Below are 23,823 nucleotides of genomic sequence, written 5' to 3'. Positions count from 1 at the left end.
AGATTAAATACAAAAGAAATTAATTTTAAGAACTTCTTTTAACAATGACAATATTTGCAACTTTTATTGATAATATTCTATAATCACATGAATTCAAAAATCAATTTTTAATATAATTTTATACTTCTAATAGTGTAGAAAAAAAAGTCAAGGCCATTGATTTCAAATTAAAGTTTACTAAAACTTAAATTTGTTTGAAGAGTAACACCTACGTTGCGAGGATTCGGGTACGACACCGATACTGAGTATACGGATAAAGATATGAGATTTTTCAAAAATCTAAGATACGGGTATGTTAATACAAAATTTAAAAAATATGCATATATTAAAAATAGTATTTAATATAAACATGACTACATTTTATAAATGATAAAAAACATACAAATAAAACATAATTTATAACATAAAAAAAGATTAAAGACACTACGATAAATCATAATACAACAAATTTTCCAAGTTCTAATGAGCAATAAACTAAAATGTTAATAATAATTGAAATACTTATTGGGTGTCGGGACAATTAGAGATGAGGTCCTGTAGGCTCAACGTGTTGTCAAAGAAGTGTGAATAAGAGAAGATGTCCAAAAAGAATTAATGAAAAACCTAATATTTTTAGCCATGAGACCTGCGAATCCAATATGTATCCAAATTAAGTACTCATTTTTTTTATAAATATTTTGAGTACCTAGCCGTACGTACCCACGAGTATCGGTATTAAGTACATGTCTGTTTCATGGAGTAACACAATGTTTTTCTTTTCAATATATATAAATATAATCTATTTCTAAATCAGCATGTCAGCTGGAGTGAGACTTGTACTGATTAATTTGCAGAGATGTAGTATTAATGATTTCAATTCTCAAAGTATAAAACAATTTTTGAAAATATAATTTTGAAGACTGGTATTCTTGTACTTGGATTTCCAAAATCTAGTTTGTGTCAAAATCATGAAGACTTTTCGAACTTATTTAGGTACATGTCAAATAGGTTCTGCAGAAATCATAATTTCATTCACCTTTGTGGTTGGTGCGTGTTTAGGTACTCTAACTCACAAGTCAGAATTCAATTCACCTTCTCTCTCTCGTTTACTTTCTGACCACGTTTTCTTCTTCCTCTTCTTCTTTCTCCAACGCATTGTCTCAGTTTCTTTTTTCTCCTTCGCACCCTTTATCACTTGTCACATTCTTTTGTTGTCTTTGTTGTTTGAAATGTATGTTGCTGACAGGACGCGTAGCAAGCGGGGAAGGGTGGTTGGAAGTGGTTTAATAATGGGTGAGAAGAAAAAAAGGGTGCATGACTACCATGAAGAGATTGTCTTGGAAGATAATGAAGAAGGTGCAAGTGTGAAAGTTGAACCTGGGCCTGGTGCTTCTTCATCGTCATCATCATCTGGTGCTCGTGCTTTGAAGCGGGAAAGGGTATCTGAACATGGTTTTCAGAATTTGGGAGGGCGTGCAGATGACCCTATTAAAATCAGTGACAGTGAAGATGATGATGGTGAAGAGGGGTTGAGTGATTTTGAGAAGAAGAGGTTTCTGGGTGAAGAGGAAAAGGAAAGGAAGAGCGAGGAGGGTAAAGGTTGTGGCGGTGAGAAGGAGCATGCTGTGGCTGAGAGTGGTTCAAATGATGAGGGATATGATTCTCTTTTGTCTAGTTTATCGGAGAGTGAGAATGCTGTGACCAGTGATGAAGATTTTCAGGTTGATGATGATGGGAATGAGAGTCATTACTACTCGAGCAGTGATTCTTCTTCATATGATGATGGTGAGAGGGGTGGATACAGAAAGATGGTGAAAGAGAGGGTGAGAAAGGTGGAGAGTGAAACTGAAAGTAGTGTAGTTTACAAAAGAAAAGGTGAAAGGAAAGATATTGAGCTTGTAGAGGAGGAAGAGCCACGGATTGGTGCTGATTGTTCTAGTGCAACCTCTAATAAATCTGAGATGTATAAGGAGGAACCAGGGAATGCAGCACAGAAGCATAAAGTAAAGAGGGTGGAGAGTGTCAATGCTGATGCCTTTGGTGATCACTCGGAAAGTTCAGATCGCTCTATGCAGTCTGAAGAAGCTGAAGCATTGGAACATATGAAAAAAAGAGATAGAGACCATCAAAATGTGTCATTGGAGAATAAGACAGGAGATTCAGCTGTGGTCAAGATGAGTGAGAAAAATAATAATGTTGATGCCGGCGAGGTAGGAGAGCATAAATATGAGTTTAACAGCAATAAACGTGAGAAGCCAGAGAAGGTAAGGGTGGTGGATGACGAAACTGGCGACAAACATGAGCTGTATGAAGTCCTAAGGATGCCATCTAGAACAAAAAACCGATGCCTCAAGTTTTTTACTGAATGCTTTTGGGGCGAGAATGATTCTGTTAAAGATGATTCAAATCAGTTGGAAGAAAAGGATGATGATATTGATCAGGGTCAGACTCAGCCACTAGCTTCTAGGGAGACAGTCCTTGTGAATTGGAACTTTACGAAGAAAGAACTCATTGAAAAATCAGAGTTTGAGAAGGAGTTAGATAACTTGTGGGGTGAAATGGATATGCTCCTTCGAGTTGAAGAAATTGGGTCTCAGGTAAATCTCTTTTTACTAGCTGAATGACTGAAGAAAAATATATAGATGTAGTATAGTTTCAGTAAGTCAGTAGATTATAAGAACACTTGAATTTTAAGTTTGTATTTTTACACGCTTATGTGAGTGAAACAGTGCTTAAGAAGAATGCTAGTGGTAGGGTGGTAGCATGTGATTTTGAATATTTGAGCTCTGGTTTTGAATTCTTCATGAATGGATATATGTTCAAACAAATTGTTATTAGAGAGGAGAAATTATTAACCAACTTTGTATGTTATAATCTGCAGATTGATAAAGTAGGGGAAAATGAAGAAAATTCAGCCTCACAGTGCAAGCACGACACTATTTTCAATGAGGAGATTGGGATATACTGCAGATGGTGTGGTTGGATTCACACTGAAATCAAATATATCACGCCACCATTTGTAAGCACGGTCTGAATTTGATGATGGTTTCGAAAACTATTTTCCTTAAATTTTAGGATGTTAAGTAGACTTTGTTATTGCCATTTTTAATCCCAGTATCTTTTCACATACTTAGGCATAAAGGATGATGTGTGTTATTATCTATTGAACTATGCTGCTCACTTTTTTTTTTATCGGCTATGTTGCTCACTATTGTTAAATGTTTAATTGTTTTCTTATTGAAAAAGCAAAGCACACTGCTTCCTGTGAGAACCATAGAGCTTAAACAATTTTTTGCTACTTATGTTTGTTCTGACTCGATTGTCAAGCTTAATGAAATAGGTTGGTATGAAGTACTGATGTATGTGTCCTTGTTGGCTTTGTGCATAACACAGGTGGATAATGAAAGATCTGGTCGAGAGGCGTTATCTGATGGAGGGAAAACTTCACAATTTGATGGGGTTCTGTTTAATGATTCTGTTGATGACTCGGAGGCAGTTTGGTCTCACAATGAAGGCACGGTCTGGGATCTTATTCCTGACATAAAAGAAAGCTTGTTTCCTCATCAACAAGAAGGGTTTGAGTTTATTTGGACAAGTTTGGCAGGAACCATTGACCTTGCCGAGTTGAAGAGGGTTGACATGCATACTGAGGGTGGGTGCATTATTTCACATGCTCCTGGAACAGGAAAGACAAAGTTGACCATGGTGTTTCTTCAGACATATTTGCAACTGTTTCCCAAGTGTCTACCTATTATCATTGCTCCTGCCAACATATTGCTTACTTGGGAAGATGAGTTAAGGAAGTGGAACCTAGGAATTCCCTTTCATAACTTGAACAATGCTGAATTATCCGGAAACGAGCAAGACATTAATGAAGTTGACTTGTCTGGCAATCAAAGGCAGAATAAGGATGCCATCCGAATGGTGAAGTTGTGTTCGTGGTACAAGGAAAAGAGCATTCTATTAATCAGCTACCATTTGTATGAGAGGCTAGCCAGGGGGTTGTGCGAAGATGATGGGAAAAAAGAGAAGAAAAATAAAAAGATGAAAAAAGGGAAGAAACGTGCAAGGACTAGGGAGTACATTGAAACTGCAATGGGAAAGGTTTTGCGTGACTATCCTGGTTTGCTAATTCTTGATGAAGGGCACACACCACGGAATCAGCGTAGCTATATTTGGAAGGTTCTCTCAGAAAGTAGATCTCAAAAGCGAGTCCTTCTTTCAGGGACTCCTTTCCAGAACAATTTTCTGGAACTCTACAATATTTTGTGCTTAATGAAGCCATCCTTTCCTGACAGCATACCGCAAGAACTCAAGAAGTTTTGCCAAAGTAGACTAAGGAAGGAAAGGAAAGCTTCAAAATATGCGAGTTATGAACCCATTTATTCTGGAAATTCAGCTGATGAGAAAATAAAGCAGCTGAAATCGCTGATGAATCCCTTTGTTCATGTTCACAAAGGTAGCATTCTTCAGAAGAACCTTCCCGGGTTGAGAGATTGTGTGCTGGTTTTGAAGCCAGACAGGTTGCAGCAAGAAACTTTGGACATCATTGATTCTTCTCAAAACATACTGAACTTTGAACATAAGTTGGCGTTGGTATCAGTCCATCCATCTCTTTTTCTAAACTGCTCTCTGTCAAAAAAAGAAGAATCTGTTCTTGACAAGGATCAGTTGGAAAAGCTTAGATTGAACCCTTATGGAGGAGTTAAAACCAATTTTTTGTTGGAGCTTGTGAGACTATGTGATGCAGTTAACGAAAAAGTCCTTGTTTTCAGCCAATTTATTGATACCTTATGCTTAATCAAGGACCAACTCGAGTCAGCCTTTCATTGGTCTGTGGGGACTGAAGTGTTGTATATGTATGGCAAGCTAGACCAAAAGCAAAAACAGTCCCTCATTCATAGTTTCAATGATACAAATAGCAAAGCAAAGGTGTTGCTTGCATCTATAAAAGCATCTTCTGAAGGAATTAACTTAATTGGAGCTTCAAGGGTCGTGCTTCTTGATGTTGTTTGGAATCCCTCGGTGGAAAGACAAGCTATTTGTCGAGCATATAGACTCGGACAAAAAAAAGTTGTTTACACTTATCATCTTCTTGCACAGGACACCCCTGAATGCATCAAATTTTGTAAACAAGCAGAAAAGGACCGGTTATCTGAACTGGTTTTCTCCAATAAAAATGCTAAAAGTGATAAGCTTAACAGTTGTGGAGCAGCGCTTGAGGATGCAGTTCTTGATATCATGGTTCAGCACGAAAAACTTAAGGATATGTTTGGTGAACTTCTGGTTCAACCAAAGGAGAGAGATTTTGGAGACTTTGGGCCCCTGATGCTTTGATTAGTGGAACTTTGTAAAGTTATATATATATATATATATATATATATATATATATATATATATATATATATATATATATAATTGAATCATATTTGTTATTTGACAGTAAGATGTGAGCAACACCTACTGCTAATGGTTCATTGCTGAAGTTCATTATTGGCTCCATTTTTTTTTATCATGCGTGTGTCCCTATGTTTGTTTCACAATTTTATTTCTTGTTCTCAGACTTGCCTGTATAAGCCAGGTAACTGTTGGAACAACTCTGGACAGTCAGCATTGTAATTTGTAAATGCAATTGTAAACCCAATTTATGGCCACATTTTGTTAGTGGGAGCATATTCCATTAGCTTCTATAGGAAGTGAAAATTGAAAAAATTAATTATACATTTATTTATTGGATACCCCCGAAGTGACAATAATTATACATTTTTAAATCTGAATTATATTTAATAAATTATATATTTCTTATAAATAAAGTATCTTTTTAATCTTCCTTTTTAGTTTATTTTTAAGTTATATCTAAATTTTAAAAAATACTAGTATAATTTTAATAGATGTGAAACAGTGGGTGACCAAATTTAAAACTTTCTGTGATAAAAGTAGTCAACGGTTGGCCAACTGGGGATCGCTAAAAAAAACTCATGAAATTACACTTTTGATTTAATTATTTGCTTATAAATAAAGTGATAAGGATGTGATAATTGTTAACTAATAGGAATTATATTGGGATGTTATGTGAGATGATGTTGTCAAAATTATGTAGAAGTGAAGCATTACTTAAATGTTTTAGTATGCCGATTAACTTTTTTTTTTGGGTTACTTTTGTTTAATTTCCTTTGTTTTCTTTGTTTATAATCCTGCACAAAACATAAGACTAACTAGCTTGATTCATACAATTTTATTGTTGGTGAATCACATCACACAATAAGTTAGTAATCTATGTCTTACAGATTTGTAATTTGATTCTTTATAATGTTTGTGTTATGATAAGTTCATAAGTATTTGACAGAAAAATGAAATTTATTTCTTATAGATGTTAAATAAAGGGAGAAATATACATAAAAATTCAAGCAAAATAAATAGTTGTTTTTTATGAAAACTTCCATCGTTATGACATAGCATGTGATCAAATTTAAAAATTTGTGAGACATGAGTAGCTCATAATTTAGCCAATTGCGAGTGCATAAATAATCTTGAAATTACAATTTTGATTTAATTTTTGTTTATAAATAAAGTGACGGACAAGATTATCAAATTCGAGAATTTGCGTTCGTGAGAGTTTCATAGACTCGACTCGTAGACTCATAAGAGTCTATTTCATATAAAAATAATAACAATATATTTATAAATAACATACTAATTAAACATTTTAACAATATAATAAAGTAAAATAGTAAATCATAATATTCAGAATATTTAAATAACCAAGTCTAGTAATAATACATCACTATCAAATAATAACTTGCAGAGGTTATAGTAATGGTAGATCATTCTCATCGAGAGTTTGAAGTTATTAGAGAACAATGATTTGATATTATTAAAGGTGAGAATTTTGTATTTGAGGATATAATACACTAAATGAAGGTATGATGAATGTTACAAAGACAAAAACCTAAAATAATGACTTTTATTTTGGTCTAATTTGTTTAAGTTTACTTAGAGTTTATAGAATTTGTCCAGAGTCTACTAAAAAAAGAATGTACTCCAGAGTCAACTGGCAGAGGATAAGTGAACTTGTAAACTCGTAAGAGTTAGCGAGTTAACTCGAGAGTTTAATAACCACGGTGCCAGATATAACAATTTAGCATTTCAATGAGTTATAATATGATATTAAGTTAGAAGATGTTGCCAAAACTATATAGAACAGTAGCATTATTATTAGAAATGTTCTAGTACCAGAATTTCCGCAAAAAAACGTGAATAGCCTATTCTTTGTTACTTTTATTTAGCTTCAATCTTGTTTTTATAATTATGAATAAAATAGATGGATAAGTTTTTTTATTCATATTCAAGTTTTTTTCATTGGTAAGCATTGCATCACACGCCAAGTAGTATATGTTTCATACTTTTTTAGTTTGATTCTTGATAAGTTGTATGTTGTGTCAAGCCCATGCCAGTTGATATATAATTTGATTCTTTATAAGTTGTCTGTTTCATACTTACAAGTTGATTTGATAAGGTCTAATCAATCAAGATATTTGTGTCACTTAGCAACCAACATGTATTATATAAATGAAGTGTCATGTAACAAGAGATCATGGGTTAGCGTGTCAAGGGTTCAATAGATTCTACTACTTGGGCCTAGCATAGACACAACTATTGTAATAGTCAGCCAACCAATAGAAATCGAGTTGTAAGGTTTGTCCCTCTTCTCCACCCTGCTACATCGTTGTCACGTTTAGTTTAATCACATCTCCCCCTCTTCTTCACCTTGTGCTGCTAACCACACTGGGTTTTCGTCGTTTAATTTAGACACATCTCACATTCGAAATAAATAAATATGTGCATAAATTTATATGAAAAAATATCTAACTGCATATTTGTGACGTCCAACTACCATTCCCAGATTATGGTTGCTACACAGTGGAAGGACTTTAGAAGCAAGTCGTGGTTCATTCATCATACAGCTAGTCTTGCAAGGCATTTCATCAAACACTTCCCTCGCACTCTTCCTCTGTCCCAATCTCGCGTGCCCCGAGATCAAACTATTGTCTCCCTCAGTCATTTTCGTCCAAACACTTGGTATGCACCGCCACACTTCGTGTACATATCAATTAGCGTTATCTGTTATTGCATGCAACTTGGGTGATCTTCTCCCACCAACTTTGTGTGCAGACCTACTTGAATTCTGTGTTTTCCCTTAGTGTCTTTACATGGTGCAGCAATTAGAGGGAAGACAGATAGGTCTTACTTTGATCTCTTCCTTCGTGGTTTTGGGTTTATGATTTTTTGGGGTTGTTTTACAAACATGTGATAGTGAAAACATTGGATAAAAAAAATGGTGAGGAAAGTAAGATGAGGTGATAAATTTTGTTGTGTGCATATGTAAAATTAGGTAGTCGGATTGCCAAGCAATTGTTAATTGAAGAAAAAATAAAATTTGTATGGTTAAATACAAAGAGAAATATACATTTAAAGTTTGAAACATCTTTATTGTATGTATTCATATAGACTATGTTTGAAAAAACTAAACTAAAAAGATGACTGAAAATTGTAAAAAATAGCTGAGAGGTGAAAGCTTATCGTTTTAAGCTAACTTATAGAATCACAAGTGTTAATAACAAAGAGTCAAAGCAAAAGTTATATATATATATATATATATATATATTCACACAAGGTTGGTGTTTGAGAGACAGGGGAAGGTGATTTCTTCAAGTGTAGGGACAGCTCGCGTTAAGTCATTAGGAACTTGTTTATTTTGTTGGTGTGGTTGAAGGTACAATGTTAAATTTAGGTTCTGATCTGCATGCAGTAGCTCTTAAGTTGGGGTTGGGGTGGCGGTAATGACCATGATTTAAGTAAGAGGGGTCAAGAACAAAAATATAAATGTCAGTATAATTCAAATTCACATTATGTAAGAAAATAAATATATACCAAATATTTTGTCATGAATAAAGGAAACATACAGTTGTATCGAGTATAAAAGATACTCAACAGCAAGCGGCGTAACTACCATACATGTACAAAGCCTCTGTTGCAAAGCTGAGAAGCAGCAACAATGAGAAGAAACTACAATAAATAGTATCCTTTAAAAAAAACTACCAGAAAAATAAATGGCATATAATTAAACATAAGGATGATATGATAAATGAATGATGCAAGAGATACAAATGAAAAGAAACATCTACATGTAAACAACATGACCAAACCTGATTAGGAAGCTCGAGACTGTGTCATGAGGAGTATGCGAATTTTAGGTGAACATGAGTTATGTGCTTTGGGTCTTGCACTGATCATGCTCATGCAATTCGGGTTGTGCACTGACTCTTATGGTTGTTGAAACATTTGGGGTGGTAACAATTAACAAATAAAAATGACTAAAGTGGTGGGTCCACAAAGCTTGGTGGAGTTTTGAGGGTATGGATGTCTTGGCCACATTTGACACATGGAAGAATACCGGGGTAGTGAAGTGGAGATGTCACAAAACCATACAACCATAGATGGGGAGACCTTTTATTGTTCATACACGTTTGTGCCGAGCTAGTTAATTTAATTTTATTGATTGTTTTAAATTATTTATTTTAAATCAATAAATGATCTTAACATTCTAGTGCATGCATGTTAATCAAGAGGACTTTCCACACATAATGTAATGCTTTTGGCCATGAAAAAATGCTACTCAGCTACTAACATATTGCAATTTTATCACTCTAAGCATGTAATTGTGTCCAATTCCAATAAAATTGGTGGATCTCAACAAACAATTATATGGGCATCACTCTCTATTCCACCTTCATAAGACTTAACATGACTCACTAGAGGTTCAACTAGTCTTTCTTGGACTCCTTTCTTTGTTGATACTTGAAAAGATAGCCCACGGTAAAATACACCCCATGCATGATTCACATTAGAAGGCAAAACACAAGAATGAGCAATTCTAACTCAAATGGAAAACTTACATCAAGTCTTGACACTTTTTCCTTTATGTTATATCTTGACCAAATTAGTACAAACTCGAACCAGTGCATCTATATTCAACCTTATAATTATGCAGAACATAAAATATCCAAGTTTAACTCCATTCTATTCAAAACAAAACTTCACTCAATTTTTAGACATTGTTCTTAAAGAGGATGAAGTCTTATTATTCTATTTGAACCAATTAAACAGAGAACCTGACCTATTTTTCTTCAAATTCATTACAAAACTCATCGTTCTGCAGAATGAAAGAACACTTAACATTAGCTTTGCTTCAGCGTTAACAAGTATCACAGTTCACAAAGACCTTGATCTTATAGTTTAACTATTATTTGCAAGGAAATGAAGCCAACTTATCATACTTGCAGTAATTTCCACCAAGACTTTTTTAACCAACGAAAATATGAAGTTTTTCATATTGAAGATAGAAAATTGAAGTAACAAGGAAATTTTGTGCTTTTAAAGCATCATCGCTATGAGATCAAATGGCACTTAAGAATACTTATGCATCAACTATTACAATATTATTAGCTAATTTGACAATCAAGTTAGATTTACTACTAACTTATTAGAACCAACACCAACCTAGAACCAATGGTATGGAAAATTGAGAAAGTCATTTATCTTAGGCTCATTGCATCACAAGTAAAGAGAATTTGGAAGAATAATCAGCCATTAGATTACAAATTTTCCGAACATGTTCCTTTTCCCTTCTTCAGCAACATCCTAGTGCCTCATTCTCTAAGGATGAAATTACTATTTTCTTGGAGCATGAAGTTCAAACATCTAAAGAAACATCTTTATCCATTTCAATTAGGACCAAGTACTATAAAAGAATAACATTAATTTTTTAAACAATAGCTCAAATAACTTCAACTTTAAACAAAATTGAAAGGTGTGTATGCAAATTGAAATAACATCTTTATTCTTTTTTATTGGATCGACCTGGCTAAAGGCCAGCCCTTTGTTTTACAACATTACAAGAATATTATTGAAACTGCAAACTGGAAAATAAAGCACAGATGCTCTCATTAAGCCAAACTACACGGAATTCTAAAGCAAAATATAGAGATGACACCACCAAATTATAACACACTCTGTTAAAAAAAATGTGGCACCAACAATTAAAAACTTTTAGAAAATAACAGAACAGAACATAAGAACAGCAAAAAATAGAAACGTATAAAGAAGAGAGCAAAAGAGGAGAAAAACTGATATAATGTATTTCAGGTTTGTAACTCAGTTTTTCTTCCCACACTTTGAACTATTATTACAACAAGAACTAAAATAGAAAAACTAACAAGTTCCTAATTGGATAAAATAAACAGCCAATTATGACTAAGCTAAAAGTAGACATCATAGCCTGCAACTATAAGTTGTTATTTTTTTTTGCATAAGCAAACTTTAACCAACTTACAAGCAACCATAAAAACTGAACAGACATTGAAATATTTTAGGTTAAATTCTTCAATTGTTCTTATAATTTCATGATAATCTTTTTAGTTCTTATAGTTTGAAAGTAATTTTTTTAGTATCTATAGTTTACATTTTAATTCTCTTTTAATCTTTGCAGTTTAAAATTATTCTTTCTAATTTTTATAGTTTGTATTTTAATGCTCTCTTAGTCCCTATAGTTTGAAAGTGATATTTTTAGTCCTTATAATTTGTATTTTAATTACCTTTTAATCCTTACTATAAAAAATATATAAAAATAATTAGCTACAAATTAGTTATAAATTATCAATTATTTTTTATTACAAATTATCTTACGATAAATTAGTTACGAATTACTTGTTAATATTTTTGTAGTTAACTGTAATTGATAATATTACTCATATTTTGATGGTAAAGATTAGAAGAGAATTAAAATATAAAGTATAAAGATTAAAAATATCACTTTTAAACTATAGGGACTAAAAGAGAATTAAAATACAAATTATAAGGACTAAAAAAATTACTTTCAAAACTATAGAGACTAAAAAAAATATTTTCAAATTATAAGAATAAAAAAGATAAAAATCGTGAAACTAAGAATCAAATGAGTAATTTAATCAATATTTTATAATAAGAACTTAGGAAAATCTTAATGGTCAATAAAAATTTATATATATATATATATATATATTTATTTATTTTTTATTTTTAGTGATCAATGATTAATGGCCCATGTGATTAATAATGGCCCATTAAAAAATGCTAATGATGGATGTGTATAAAGTTATTACCAAGAAGATCCCCAAATCGAATACTGGACAAAAAGACAGAGGCTTTTTATTTATTTATTTTTTTATCACATTACAAGTATAAAGTACTCATTTACCAACAAATGTTTGTTAAGAAATCATTTTTACTGAAGAGGTAGGCAGGGAAGAGAGAGATGGCAGGAGGGAGGTATTGTGAGAAGGAAGTGCTTCCATTCACCGCAATGGTTGCTGTTGAGTGCACCAACGTTGGTGTCAACGTTCTATTCAAAGCAGCAACTGAGAAGGGTTTAAGTTACTATGCCTTCATCGCTTATTCATTTGCAGTCTCCACCCTTTTCCTCCTTTTGCCTCTGCCCTTCGTCTTTCGATGGTGTTTTATTACATTTGAAGTCCTTAATTTTTGTTCCTGAGAGATCATGGTTATCTCCTATAATTCAAATCATTTCCTTTATGTTAGTTGTGCATTTATGCAGGTCAAGGGGGCTTCCTCCACTCAATCTGTCTCTCATCTTCAGAATTTTCCTCCTTGGAGTAATTGGGTACAAAATAGTGCAATTTTTTCTTACTTTTTCAGAATCATTTCTTGTGAAAAATAAAATCAAGTTATGAATAAATATTGATGTTAATTTTTGTTATTGCATTGAGTGAGTGAGGCAGACTTACAGCGCAGCTTTGTGGATATAAAGGACTTAAATACACTTCGCCCACTCTTGCTTCTGCTCTTAGCAACCTTATACCGGCTTTCACCTTCATACTAGCAATCATTTTCAGGTGAATATCTACCTAACTCTCTTCCTTCAATCTTGGAAATTATCTGCCAAAATATATATCTTGCTTGAACACAGTTTTTACAAGTCAATTAATTTTGTGATTTTCAACATTACACTCATTTGCTTTGGGATTATCCAAGATTCATATATTTCAAGGATATTAATATTAAGGACTTAAAGTTTTTTTACTTTTATTGGATGGCGGTGAATCGGATGAATAAATATACTTTTATTGGATGTCCTTTTCACTTCATCGTATATTCAAATTCAAATTAGGTAAGCAAGAATAAATAAAAGGAACATTGTTGATTGCAATCAGTTTAGGCCCACTGACAAGATTTTTTTTTTTTGGTCAACAACAAGATATTTCTTTGAGAAATGTTATTTTTCCATAATAATATTTTATAAGAATTTATATGGACTCATTTTTTGCCTTTTATTTTTAATTACATCACCTATATTAGTTTTTTTTTCTTATCTCACTCCTATAAGTACAAATCATTGTTAAAATTTATAATACAAATAAAAATTAATCTAATTAGAAGATCTCTAATGGTGTAACTGATAAGTAGTAACTATAATGATGTAGTTTAACTATTTTTTTTTGGTCTTTGAATGTGATTTGAGATCTAAGAATTAAAATAAGCTAAAATATACTTTCCATACTCATCACTATAGAAATATTCAAAATTCTTTCTTGCAATCAAAGTTTTTTATACTCAAAAAATTGAAATGTTATTTTTTGCCTGGAATAAGATTCGAACATTTAAACATATGTGCATTACTTTTTTATATAAATTATATACATAAAACATACTAACAAAATGATATATTTCAATTTTATGGGAACAAAATACATATTGAAAATTTTGCATAAACTAAAAAAAATATTTTAACCTTTAAAAAATGCTCTCCAATTGGCTAACAACTATTCATAACGGTTAAAAATGTTATTTATATCAACAACAATTCTCATAAAAATTGTCACATTAATTGCTTCAATAATGAAATTGTATAATAATTGAATTTCAATTTTTTTATGCGATTTAATTTTAAATCTAAGAATTCTATAAACAACTTTCACTCAGTTTTTTTTATGTAATTAAAGAAGCATTGACCGATGCAAATTCGTACGTCATTTGAAGTACTATATTTCTATTAAATCACTATATATTTGTTTGAAAATTATAGATTTTTAAAGTTGAAAGACTAAATATTTCTATTTTAAAATGAGACAAAATTGGAGGAACAAATCATATTTTAACCATTTATAAATTATCATCTTATTTTCATTATTATTACTATTTTGATTCATTCTAGTCACTCGCTCAGTTTTTTTTTTTTTTTTTTGTTGAGAAGGTTCAGTTTTTATTCTAAAGTCTAAACCATGTGTTTTGGTCCTTTGTATAAAGAATGGAAAAGGTGGCTTTGAGAAGCCCAAGCACTATGGCCAAAATCTTGGGTTCGTTAGTATCCATATCAGGTGCACTCATAGTTGTTCTTTATAAAGGCCCCATAATCTTATCAACTTCTTCTCCACAACCTTCACCAACAACTGATTCTCCAATGGATTCTACATCTCAAACAAACTGGGTTCTTGGTGGATCTCTACTTGCCATTGAGTTTCTTTTGGTTCCAATCTGGTACATTGTTCAGGTATTAATTAAACTCACTTGAAAAAGAATTTAGTTTTCATTTTATTTTCTGTTTCTAAAGATTTATATAGAAAATAATGAAAATAACTAAAATCTTAATTTCACTATTTTCTTTATAAATCTTAGGAAAATAAGAAATAAAGTATAACATTGTTGTAGTTCTAAAAGAAGAAATAAAGTTATAAAAATAAAAACTAAAACCATTTTTTTTTCAAATCAAAAAATAATAGCTGAAGAGTAAAAATACTACTAAAATACGATTTTTGTTGCTTGGAATCAGACCAATATTATGAAACAATACCCAGCAGAGTTTATTGTGGTCTTCTTATACAACTTGACTGGGACTCTCATATCTACACCAATTTGCTTGCTATTAGAAGCCAATCTGAGCTCTTGGAAGATAAATTGTGATATAACATTGATCGCCATTATATATTCGGTGAGAAGTACGCTAGCAAATTTAACATTTCCTCTCATCTTTTTTATCAGAAACAAATTTTAGTATAAAATACACTAAAACTTGTTTCTTATACAAAGGACTAGAGAGTATATAGATAAACAAGTCATGGAAATGAAATATTTAAACTAAATTCTGCAACTAATACTTCTTGCAGGGTTTCTTTTCCACGGGCCTAAGTAGTTTGGTTCACACATGGGGCCTCCATCTTAAAGGCCCAGTTTATATATCAATCTTTAAGCCTTTGTCGATAGTCGTTGCTGCTGCTTTGAGTGTTATATTCCTCGGTGATGCATTATATTTTGGAACGTATGGACTTCTTTCTCTTTCTTTGTTGTTTTTCAGTTTTAATTCTCAAAAAATTAAAGCCTTAATTATCAATTCAATCCATTTTTTTCTGACTGCTAGTCCATTTTTTATTTCTAAAAAGTCTAATCGTTCTTTATTTTTTTAAAAATACTTCAATGTTGTTCTTTTTTTAAAATAAAAATGTTTCAATGTGATTCTTTTCGTTTAATTGAGGCTGACAAGTGATAATGTTATGTTGCAAGTTCTGGCAGAAAGTATCACACATATATTTTTAAAAAATAAAAAATAAAGGATCATATTGAAACATTAAAGGACCACACTGAGACATTTTAAAAATAAAAAACTTGATTAAAACTTTCAAAAATACGAGAACTTAATTAAACATTATAAATCAATAAAGGGATCAAATTGATAATTAAGTTAAAATTGAAAGTATTACAGAACACAAATAGTTGTTTCTTTTTTTGTAATGCACTTTTTGACATATATACGTTTCTTGTTTCAAACGTTGTAGCGTTGTTGGAGCAGTGATACTCTCATTTGGGTTTTATGCTGTCTTATGGGGGAAAGCAAAAGAAGAAGAATTGACTGTAGTGGACTTTGATGATATACGTCCTCCTTCAAATACTAAGAGTCCTTTGTTGCAGAGCTACAAAGTGAAAGATGAAGATAACCAAAATATTTAACTATATTGTAATTTTATTTGAAATTCCAAAAAAAACAAAGCATTGTGACATTTTCTATTTCTGATTAGAGTGAGAATCTAATGCATATCAAACATCTTGATCCTTATCTAAGTATCTATCGAACGGATTACAAGGCGAAGGTTAAAAGGTTCAAGGAAAAACTAAATGAACTCAAGATATTTGATAAGAGACAAATTCATGGAAAGGAAAAATATTTTTGTAAATATTCATTAAGTCTTAATATATGTCAGGTCTATCCTTTGATTTTGGTGAAAATTCACCTAAACTTTTTCTTATAAAAAACTAAAGCTCAAATAACTTCAAACTTCAACAAAATTGAAAGGCGTGGAAGCAAATGGAAATAGCATGTTTTTATTCTTATTTATTTGGATGAACCAGGCTAAAGACCAGACCTTTGTTTCACAACATTACAAGATTATTATTGCCACTGCAAACTGGAAAATAAAGCATACTTGCTCTTATTGAGCCAAACTACACGGAATTCTAAAGCAAAATATAGAGATGACACCACCAAAATTTTAACACAGTAGGTGTTAAAATTAAAAACTATATATATAGTTGCTTGAGAGTTTTGGGTAAGGAGAGAGCTTCTTCCATGGGAGTGAAACTCCAGATATACACTATATATCTTTCAGTTTTTAGTCAGCAATTTCCTGAACCATGAGTACATGGTGGATCCAGCCGATGGCAATTTCTTTTAAAAGGGTCGCATCCAATAAAAGGAGGATTACGGTACGCGGGCCCGATCGGAATAGTCACTGCCTCTGCATAATAGCACATACATATCATTAATAATTATTGTCGCTTCTTTTTTATTTATCTTTTAACATTTTTAGATAAACATTAAGAAAAGATGAAACTTAGATACATTATCTCAGAGATGTTGTTTTTGTTGTGCTACAATCAGAATTTAAGTTTTACCTTGTAATTTATAAGATTTAATTAAATATTTTTTAGTTCTTATAATTTAATATTTTTTTATTCTTGTAAATTATTTTTTATTTTTAATTATTATAAATTATGTTTATTTTATTTTTTATTATTATATATAGCACTTCAAATAACATTTGCTTATTATTTAAAATACTATCTAAAATATTTTAAGGACTAAAAATAAAATAAACATAATTTAGAAGGACGGAAAATAAAATAAAAATAATTTTACAAGATAAAAAAACAAAAAAAAATGTTAAATTACAATCACTAAAAAATATTTAAGTCTTTATATAATTCTATAATGAGAAAACTGAATATGTGGATTGTCATGGTAGAACTTCATTTCTGATTGGGGAGCAAAAAAAACATTTTTTATAAAAAAAAAGTGAAAAAGAACCTAAAATACTATATCTAAATTTCTTTCATTAGGAAATGTAATAATTTTTTATGCTAAAAAATATATTGATATTAAGTTATTTATTTTATCCATTTTTATTGGTACTTTACAATAAATAATATATGTGTAACTTAATTAAAAATTAGGTGAAAAGTAAGTGTATAATATTGACAAAAAATAAAGATTACGTGTGTCCTCAAATCCATTATGTTAGTGTTAGTCCAAGAAAATTTTACATATAATAAGAATTAAACATGAATTTTTTCTGTTAAAAAAATTGTTTTCACTTATATTAATATAATAGGATCTCACACAATTACGTCAATTCTCTCGATTGATATTATTTTGAACTTTGTAAATGACAAATAAATATCATCTGAAAATTCAGCAATTAAAAAGAAATAGAGAAAGTATGTTCATATTTCATTTAATTTTTTTTTTTGTCTCGGTTTGTTATTCACAGATATGCTAAAGCAGGCAGATTTGATACATGATACATCTACAGACTAATATAAAAGCATAAAAGAGTGGTTGTCTTGCATGAGAGTTTGGTAGGTTTTAAGTTGCAATTCATTTTCAATTACCAAAGCCAAACGTGAGATAGATGCTGGAATGCAATATTAATTTCTTGATGAAAAACAAGTTTATATATTAATATGCACATGCGTATGAGATTTGAACAACTTGAGAGTAGTTAGTCATGGGTGTTAACCTTCGGTTCTCGAGCTAGAGTTGAACTGGGAACGAAAGCCACATAGGGCAACAGTAAGAATGCAATAAGAATTGCCTTCATGGTTGGGGATATTTAATGCTTAGTAGATATAATTCAATTTTCCTTTTGCATGTATATAAAGCATGTTATCATGTATTTATAGTCTCAAATATTTGTAAATGCACATTGACTAATAACAGGACTCTTTGCAACTTGCTCACTGACTGGAGGACCAAACTTTAAGAAGATTTTTTTTGTTTGGTTAGATATATACCACGCATTGACTAGACATTTTGGAAATGCACACAAATTAAGTTTAGGATATTTCTGGAAATGCAAGCAATTATTTAGGGAATAAAATCCATTGAGATAAAATTTATGTTTGTTTACTGTTATGTATCAATTTTTCAACAATTTTCTTAAAAGATCAATATTAGTTATTAATTTTTTTTTTTGTTAGTAGAAGATATTAGTTAATCTATGATCTCTTTTTTTTTTTTTCTTTTTTCCTTCAACCATCAAGGCCAAAATTCTTACAAAATTTCAACAAAGTAATTTTGAAATTTCCATCCCATGAATTATGTTGTTTTCAACTACTGAAATTTTATATTTAAATGAAAAGAAATTTGACAAATAGAAAAACGGAAAGGAACATACAACCAATCGAAAATTAAAAGACAGCCGAAGACTCGCAAGAAGACTTGCTTGATAAAAGATCTGCAAAAACATCCATTTTCATGTTCCAACATTTTCACATGTATCCTTTTCTCAGTACTAATAAACGGACAGAAAATCAATTATGTTTTTATCTTAACTTATTTGGAATAAATCAAGAGGGTGCGTAAAAAATAATTACCATAAAGTAAATAAGCTACCTAACTTGGCTTTTAAGAAACTCGATGTTGTTTCTTAAAATTAATGTTACAAATACAAAAGTAGATTAATTTTATTAAGAAAATAATCCTTTGTTACAAATACATAAAGGAAATAAGTCATTTATTTGATTTCTTTTTCAATAAAATGTTTTAAATATATTTATCCTTTGTTAACAAATTCTATGAAATATTTATAACAGAAAATGATAAAAAAGAAGACGACTTTCTAGAGAAATTAAAAGCATTTTTTAGTGTAAGATAAAATTCTTTAGACATACACTAGAAAGATCACTATAAAGGGTTTGCAACTTTACCTTCAATATTCTTTTTGACGATGTTTGAATTTCTGATTTTTTTTGTCAGAACTAACACTATCATGTCCAAAAAGAAGAAGAAAAAAAAGATATATCTTTTTGAGGAAGACTATCATATTATATATATATAAAATATGATAGAATAAATTGCAAGAAAAAAGGCAATCGGGATTAACGACTTTAGGGTATTTACTAGGAAGGCAAACATTTATAAGGCAAGAAAATGCATTGAGACAAATCTATATTTGCCTACTGTTGTTAAATTAACGGGTTAATTTTTAGGTATAGAATAAATTTTATTGGGATAAAAATATTTATTTTGTATGTTTATAGTTTCCAATGAAAATTATCGAGACTTCCCGCAAGACTACTAAGTATTAATATCATGATCAGTAAAACAAATCAACTCCACAATTTTAAAATTTATTTCACTACAAGAAAAATCCACTTTACAGACAAAATTCTAATTCTGTCTCGATCTAAAATAAGAAAAACAGTCACCACATCAGTTAGCAACTAAATTGGAGACCATTTTTTATTAGTAGCTAAAACCTTCGTAGCTGATTTTGGGGACCAACATACAAACTGTTTTACAATCCAATTTAGCGACTGACTTATAAACAGTTTTAGACGCTTATTTCAGAGTTGCTGATTCTGTGACAGATTAGAGTGGCCATTTTTTGTAATGACTGATTTACTAATGATGTTATAATAACTGACTTGGTGACCGATTTTAAACATTAACCAGTAACTAATTCAGTAATCCCTTTAAACGACTGATTTAACAACCAAAGAAAGTTGGGAAATCAGTCTCAAAATATTGAATGTCTATTACTAGGAGATTCTTCACCTATCCACCATCCCCCTAATTTTTCAGATTTAAACCAGACGAATATTATACATAGATTTTCAACTTCCATAAGAATCAACACATAATATTCAACAATGCTATTTAAATAGTTTGGAATAGAAAACAAATGTTCTAATTATTTTTTAAAAATATTTCGGTTACTTGGGTTACAATACCATGGCAAAAGTTCAAAACAATTAAAAACCAGAAAATCAACCAACAAAATGCACTTAAGAAATCCACTGGGTAATACTAATAATAAGGAACTAAGGTTGAAAACGCCTACGAATGATAAGATCTGCACCACAAGTTAACAAGGAGTTTCCCTTGATTAGATTTTTCATTGACTTTCTTTGTCAGGCCTACCCTGAAAAACACAAGTTACCAATATAAAATACATATGCCCAAAACAAATTTAATAAAAAAAGATCCAACAATTACTAACTCTATGAGCATCAATATGAGGAATATTGTTTCCAACTTGTGAAGTTTTATATTCATGTGAAAAGAAATTTGCCAAATATAAATAATGAAAATGCAAAGGAAAGACAGCCAAAAACTTGCACTAAGACTTGATAAATAAAATTATACTTCCGTCCCTTGGGAGGTATGAGTATTACATTGCCTCTTATGCTGAAATATAAAATCTAGTCCATTTAACTTAAGCACCATTAAAAGAATAATTAAAAATATATAATTAAATTTAGAATAATTAAAAATAACTGATTAAAATAATAATTAAAAAATTTATGAGATAAATTACATATGTTTTTATAATAACTTATTACTATATATATCCGTATGATCCTTTGATTGAGCAGATAATTAAAGTCTTACACATCAAGAAAAGGTCATATTTCCTTTGTTAACTGCTATTGTGATAGCAACTCCTGTGGACACGATGTCTTGCTGAGAATGATTCTTCGTTGACTATGTGGACACCAGTGTCCTGTATAGATAGTTTCTGCGGATGCTATAGGAACAACTACCAGCCACCAGATGTATTATGTATAGATCGATAGTTTCTTTTTCTGCTTTTGCTTCTGAATGATAAAAAAATAATTAATAACTTACTATAAATCTATATAATAAATGGATGTACTTGCACGGAGGTAGAAAGTTAATTTTCCTCCTTATGCTTGTATTTTAGTATAAGTGTCTATCTTATCCACAATCTACTACTGACAAGATAAGCCCAGAAACAAGATACTAAAAGATAAACACTCAAGTAATGTCTCGATTCAAAATAATAAATTAAAGTATTAACTATTTATGAATAATGTTCTTATCTCAAATGAGATGATAGGCTGATCTTTGTTAGTATGGTGATGGAGGATATTTGTTCGAGCCGAATACCTAAGAGTCTTGTTACATAAGAGTTCCAAAGTTATCAGTGTTTCTCGCTGAGTACTTAGAGTGGTTGTTATTTCTTATGGCTGCTTTTAATATTTTAAAGGTGGTGTTGTGAGGGATGTTTTTGCATATTGGGCTAATACCGTTTATGAAGTTATCATTAAAATCCTGTTAAAAGTCTAATTTATATGTTTTTCTCAGATTAAATACTTATTTTAGTATTTCGAAATGTGAGGTGGTGAGAAATTAATTATTAAAAGATGAAAAATTTAAATTTAATTTTAAATGTATAAAAAGTGTAAGAACTAATCTTATTGGATAATTTAATGTCAAATTAATTCTTAATATTATAATTTAATGTCATTTTTTTTTCTTTTTTTTTTCTTAATCTTTTTTATTCAAATAACAAAAAGGCCCCATTGTCCATGCACATTGAGTCGTCTCTTCCGCCCTCTCTTTTCTCATTAACCAATTATAATATTAAGTTTTCATTTTCTAGTCACGCGTCTCAACTGCCAAAATATATTTTTCTTTCTACGGTATAAAAATACCTTTATCCATCTCAATTAGGATTTTACAACCTCTTTAAAAAGATGGCGCAAATAATTAAAATCAAACTTAAATAAAATTGAAAGGCACGTAGATAATCAAGTTCTTATAATTTATTGATTGGACAAAAGGCCAAGCCTTTGTCTCAGTACAACATTACAAGATTACTGCAACTGCATGCAAACTGGAATAAGAGCACAGTTCTTTAATTTATTCAGCCAAACCACACGGAATATAGAGATGATGATATATGATGCCACCGAGTTTTAACACAGGAAGAGTGTTAAAAAGATGGCAGCAAGTACCAAGAATTAAAAACTACATATATCATTATAGTACTGTTGGCGGTAGTTTCATGGTAAGCAACCTTCCCTACTATACGGATTACATGGTGGTTTTGGTGGCGATGGGAGGAGGCAAGACGTATAACGGCCGCTGCGGCTACATTTAAAAGTGGGATTATTAGGGTTCTGGGTACCGCCTGTCACCACTGCAACATAATAAAATACATAATAATTAATAATGATGTTAATATTTCACATAACTCTTTATGTATGAGTTTGTTAGTCACACAAATATTTTAATTCAAAATTTTCATCTCCCCCTCTACCACCGAACATACAATAAATAGACTGATTTGATAAATACATCATTCATCTACGGACTAATAATTGGTGTGGCTGTCTTCCATGGGAGTTTGGTAGGTTTCAAACTGCGAGTAATTCATTTTAATTTCAAACATAAACAAACGTGATATACATGCTGCATAAAGCCTTATATATTTTATATTGATGGAAAACAAGTTTATTGTGAACATGTGTATGAGATTTGAAGTAGAGAGTAGCTAGTAAGTGTTACCCTCCAGTTGTCGAGCAAGAGTTGAACTGGGAAGGAAAAAAATAGAGGCCAAGAGTAAAATGAAAACAAGGATTGCCTTCATGGTTGGGGAACTTTTAATGCTCAGCAGATATTATTCAACTTTAATTACTTTGAATTTGCAAGGATATATTGTATGTTGTCATGTATTTATAGTCACAAATCAATGAAGAGGGGGCGGAGAAAAAAAATATTTACTAGCCATGCACATGCATATATATCTTTGTCTAAATGACTAATTACACAGGACTTGGTCTCTGACTTGCTCACTAACTAGACGACTAAACTTCAAAAAGATTTATTGTCAGATTCGATACCGCACATTGAATTGACTAGACTTTTGAAGTTTGATGATGCATACATATTTTAGGGTATTTCCTGGAAATGCAAGCATTTATTTTGGGAATAAAATTCATCAAGACAAAAAATTATTTTGAAATTTCCATCCAATTAATTATGTTTGTTTTCAACTATTGAATTTTTACATGTATATGAAAAGAAAATTGACAAATAGGAATATTATACAGAAAGGAACATATAACCAATCCAAAAAGATAAAGCCGAAGACTTGATAAAAGAGCTGCAAAAATATTCATTTCATGTATTTTTTTTCTCGAATACTGAATGGACAGAAAATCAGTATGCATGTTCTTATCCTAACTTATATATTTGAAATAAACCAAGAGAGTGCGTAAAAAAAATTCCTAGAAACGAAATTACCTACCTAACTTGGCTTTCAAAAACTTGATGTTATTTCTTAAAATTAATGTTACAAATACAAAAGTACATTTTTTTTACTAAGAAAATAATATTTATTAGATAAATAATAGGATCAATTGTGATTTTAATTTTCGAACTTTTTTCAAATTTTCACATTTAGCATAAGAAAAAAAAATGTCCGGTCT

The 23,823-nt window shown here is 30.9% G+C and overlaps 3 protein-coding genes across 4 annotated transcripts; 2 read left to right on the top strand and 1 right to left on the bottom strand.

Moving 5' to 3' along the window:
- The first annotated feature begins 1,047 nt into the window (after positions 1–1,047).
- Positions 1,048–5,352, top strand: LOC114424492 (SNF2 domain-containing protein CLASSY 3-like). Its single transcript, XM_028391351.1, has 3 exons — positions 1,048–2,576; positions 2,861–2,998; positions 3,373–5,352. Exons 1-3 carry the CDS (start codon positions 1,209–1,211, stop codon positions 5,314–5,316), a joined length of 3,450 nt encoding a protein of 1,149 aa, XP_028247152.1. The 5' UTR covers positions 1,048–1,208; the 3' UTR covers positions 5,317–5,352.
- A 6,931-nt stretch (positions 5,353–12,283) lies between these two features.
- Positions 12,284–16,141, top strand: LOC114423620 (WAT1-related protein At4g15540-like). 2 transcript variants are annotated; one of them, XM_028390445.1, is made up of 7 exons: positions 12,285–12,528; positions 12,632–12,697; positions 12,816–12,929; positions 14,341–14,584; positions 14,864–15,022; positions 15,198–15,349; positions 15,864–16,141. In XM_028390445.1, the coding sequence occupies exons 1-7, from the start codon at positions 12,332–12,334 to the stop codon at positions 16,033–16,035; spliced, it is 1,104 nt and encodes a 367-aa protein (XP_028246246.1). In that variant the 5' UTR covers positions 12,285–12,331; the 3' UTR covers positions 16,036–16,141. The 2 variants fall into 2 exon arrangements, with proteins under 2 accessions (XP_028246247.1, XP_028246246.1); XM_028390446.1 differs by lacking the exon at positions 14,864–15,022 and having other exon boundaries at positions 12,284–12,528.
- A 237-nt stretch (positions 16,142–16,378) lies between these two features.
- On the bottom strand, positions 16,379–18,230 carry LOC114423621. Its single transcript, XM_028390447.1, has 2 exons — positions 18,101–18,230; positions 16,379–16,820 (listed from the first exon to the last, which is right to left on the bottom strand). The coding sequence occupies exons 1-2, from the start codon at positions 18,180–18,182 to the stop codon at positions 16,699–16,701; spliced, it is 204 nt and encodes a 67-aa protein (XP_028246248.1). The 5' UTR covers positions 18,183–18,230; the 3' UTR covers positions 16,379–16,698.
- Positions 18,231–23,823: the final 5,593 nt, after the last annotated feature.

This window comes from Glycine soja, chromosome 8, assembly GCF_004193775.1.
Source record: "Glycine soja cultivar W05 chromosome 8, ASM419377v2, whole genome shotgun sequence".
NCBI lineage: Eukaryota > Viridiplantae > Streptophyta > Magnoliopsida > Fabales > Fabaceae > Glycine > Glycine soja.
This window is presented reverse-complemented; position numbering and strand designations above follow the sequence as displayed.

What these genes read in the sequence shown, in the direction of transcription:
- LOC114423621 (XM_028390447.1), bottom strand. Translation starts at nt 18,182, where the DNA reads ATGAAGGCAATTCTTATTGCATTCTTACTGTTGCCCTATGTGGCTTTC. An exon ending in TCTAGCTCGAGAACCGAAGG is followed by an intron (nt 16,821 to 18,100) that starts TTAACACCCATG and finishes GCTATTATGCAG; the next exon opens with AGGCAGTGACTATTCCGATC.
- LOC114423620 (XM_028390445.1), top strand. Translation starts at nt 12,332, where the DNA reads ATGGCAGGAGGGAGGTATTGTGAGAAGGAAGTGCTTCCATTCACCGCA. An exon ending in TTCCTCCTTGGAGTAATTGG is followed by an intron (nt 12,698 to 12,815) that starts GTACAAAATAGT and finishes TGAGTGAGGCAG; the next exon opens with ACTTACAGCGCAGCTTTGTG. An exon ending in ATACTAGCAATCATTTTCAG is followed by an intron (nt 12,930 to 14,340) that starts GTGAATATCTAC and finishes CTTTGTATAAAG; the next exon opens with AATGGAAAAGGTGGCTTTGA.
- LOC114424492 (XM_028391351.1), top strand. Translation starts at nt 1,209, where the DNA reads ATGTATGTTGCTGACAGGACGCGTAGCAAGCGGGGAAGGGTGGTTGGA. An exon ending in TTGAAGAAATTGGGTCTCAG is followed by an intron (nt 2,577 to 2,860) that starts GTAAATCTCTTT and finishes TATAATCTGCAG; the next exon opens with ATTGATAAAGTAGGGGAAAA. An exon ending in AATATATCACGCCACCATTT is followed by an intron (nt 2,999 to 3,372) that starts GTAAGCACGGTC and finishes TGCATAACACAG; the next exon opens with GTGGATAATGAAAGATCTGG.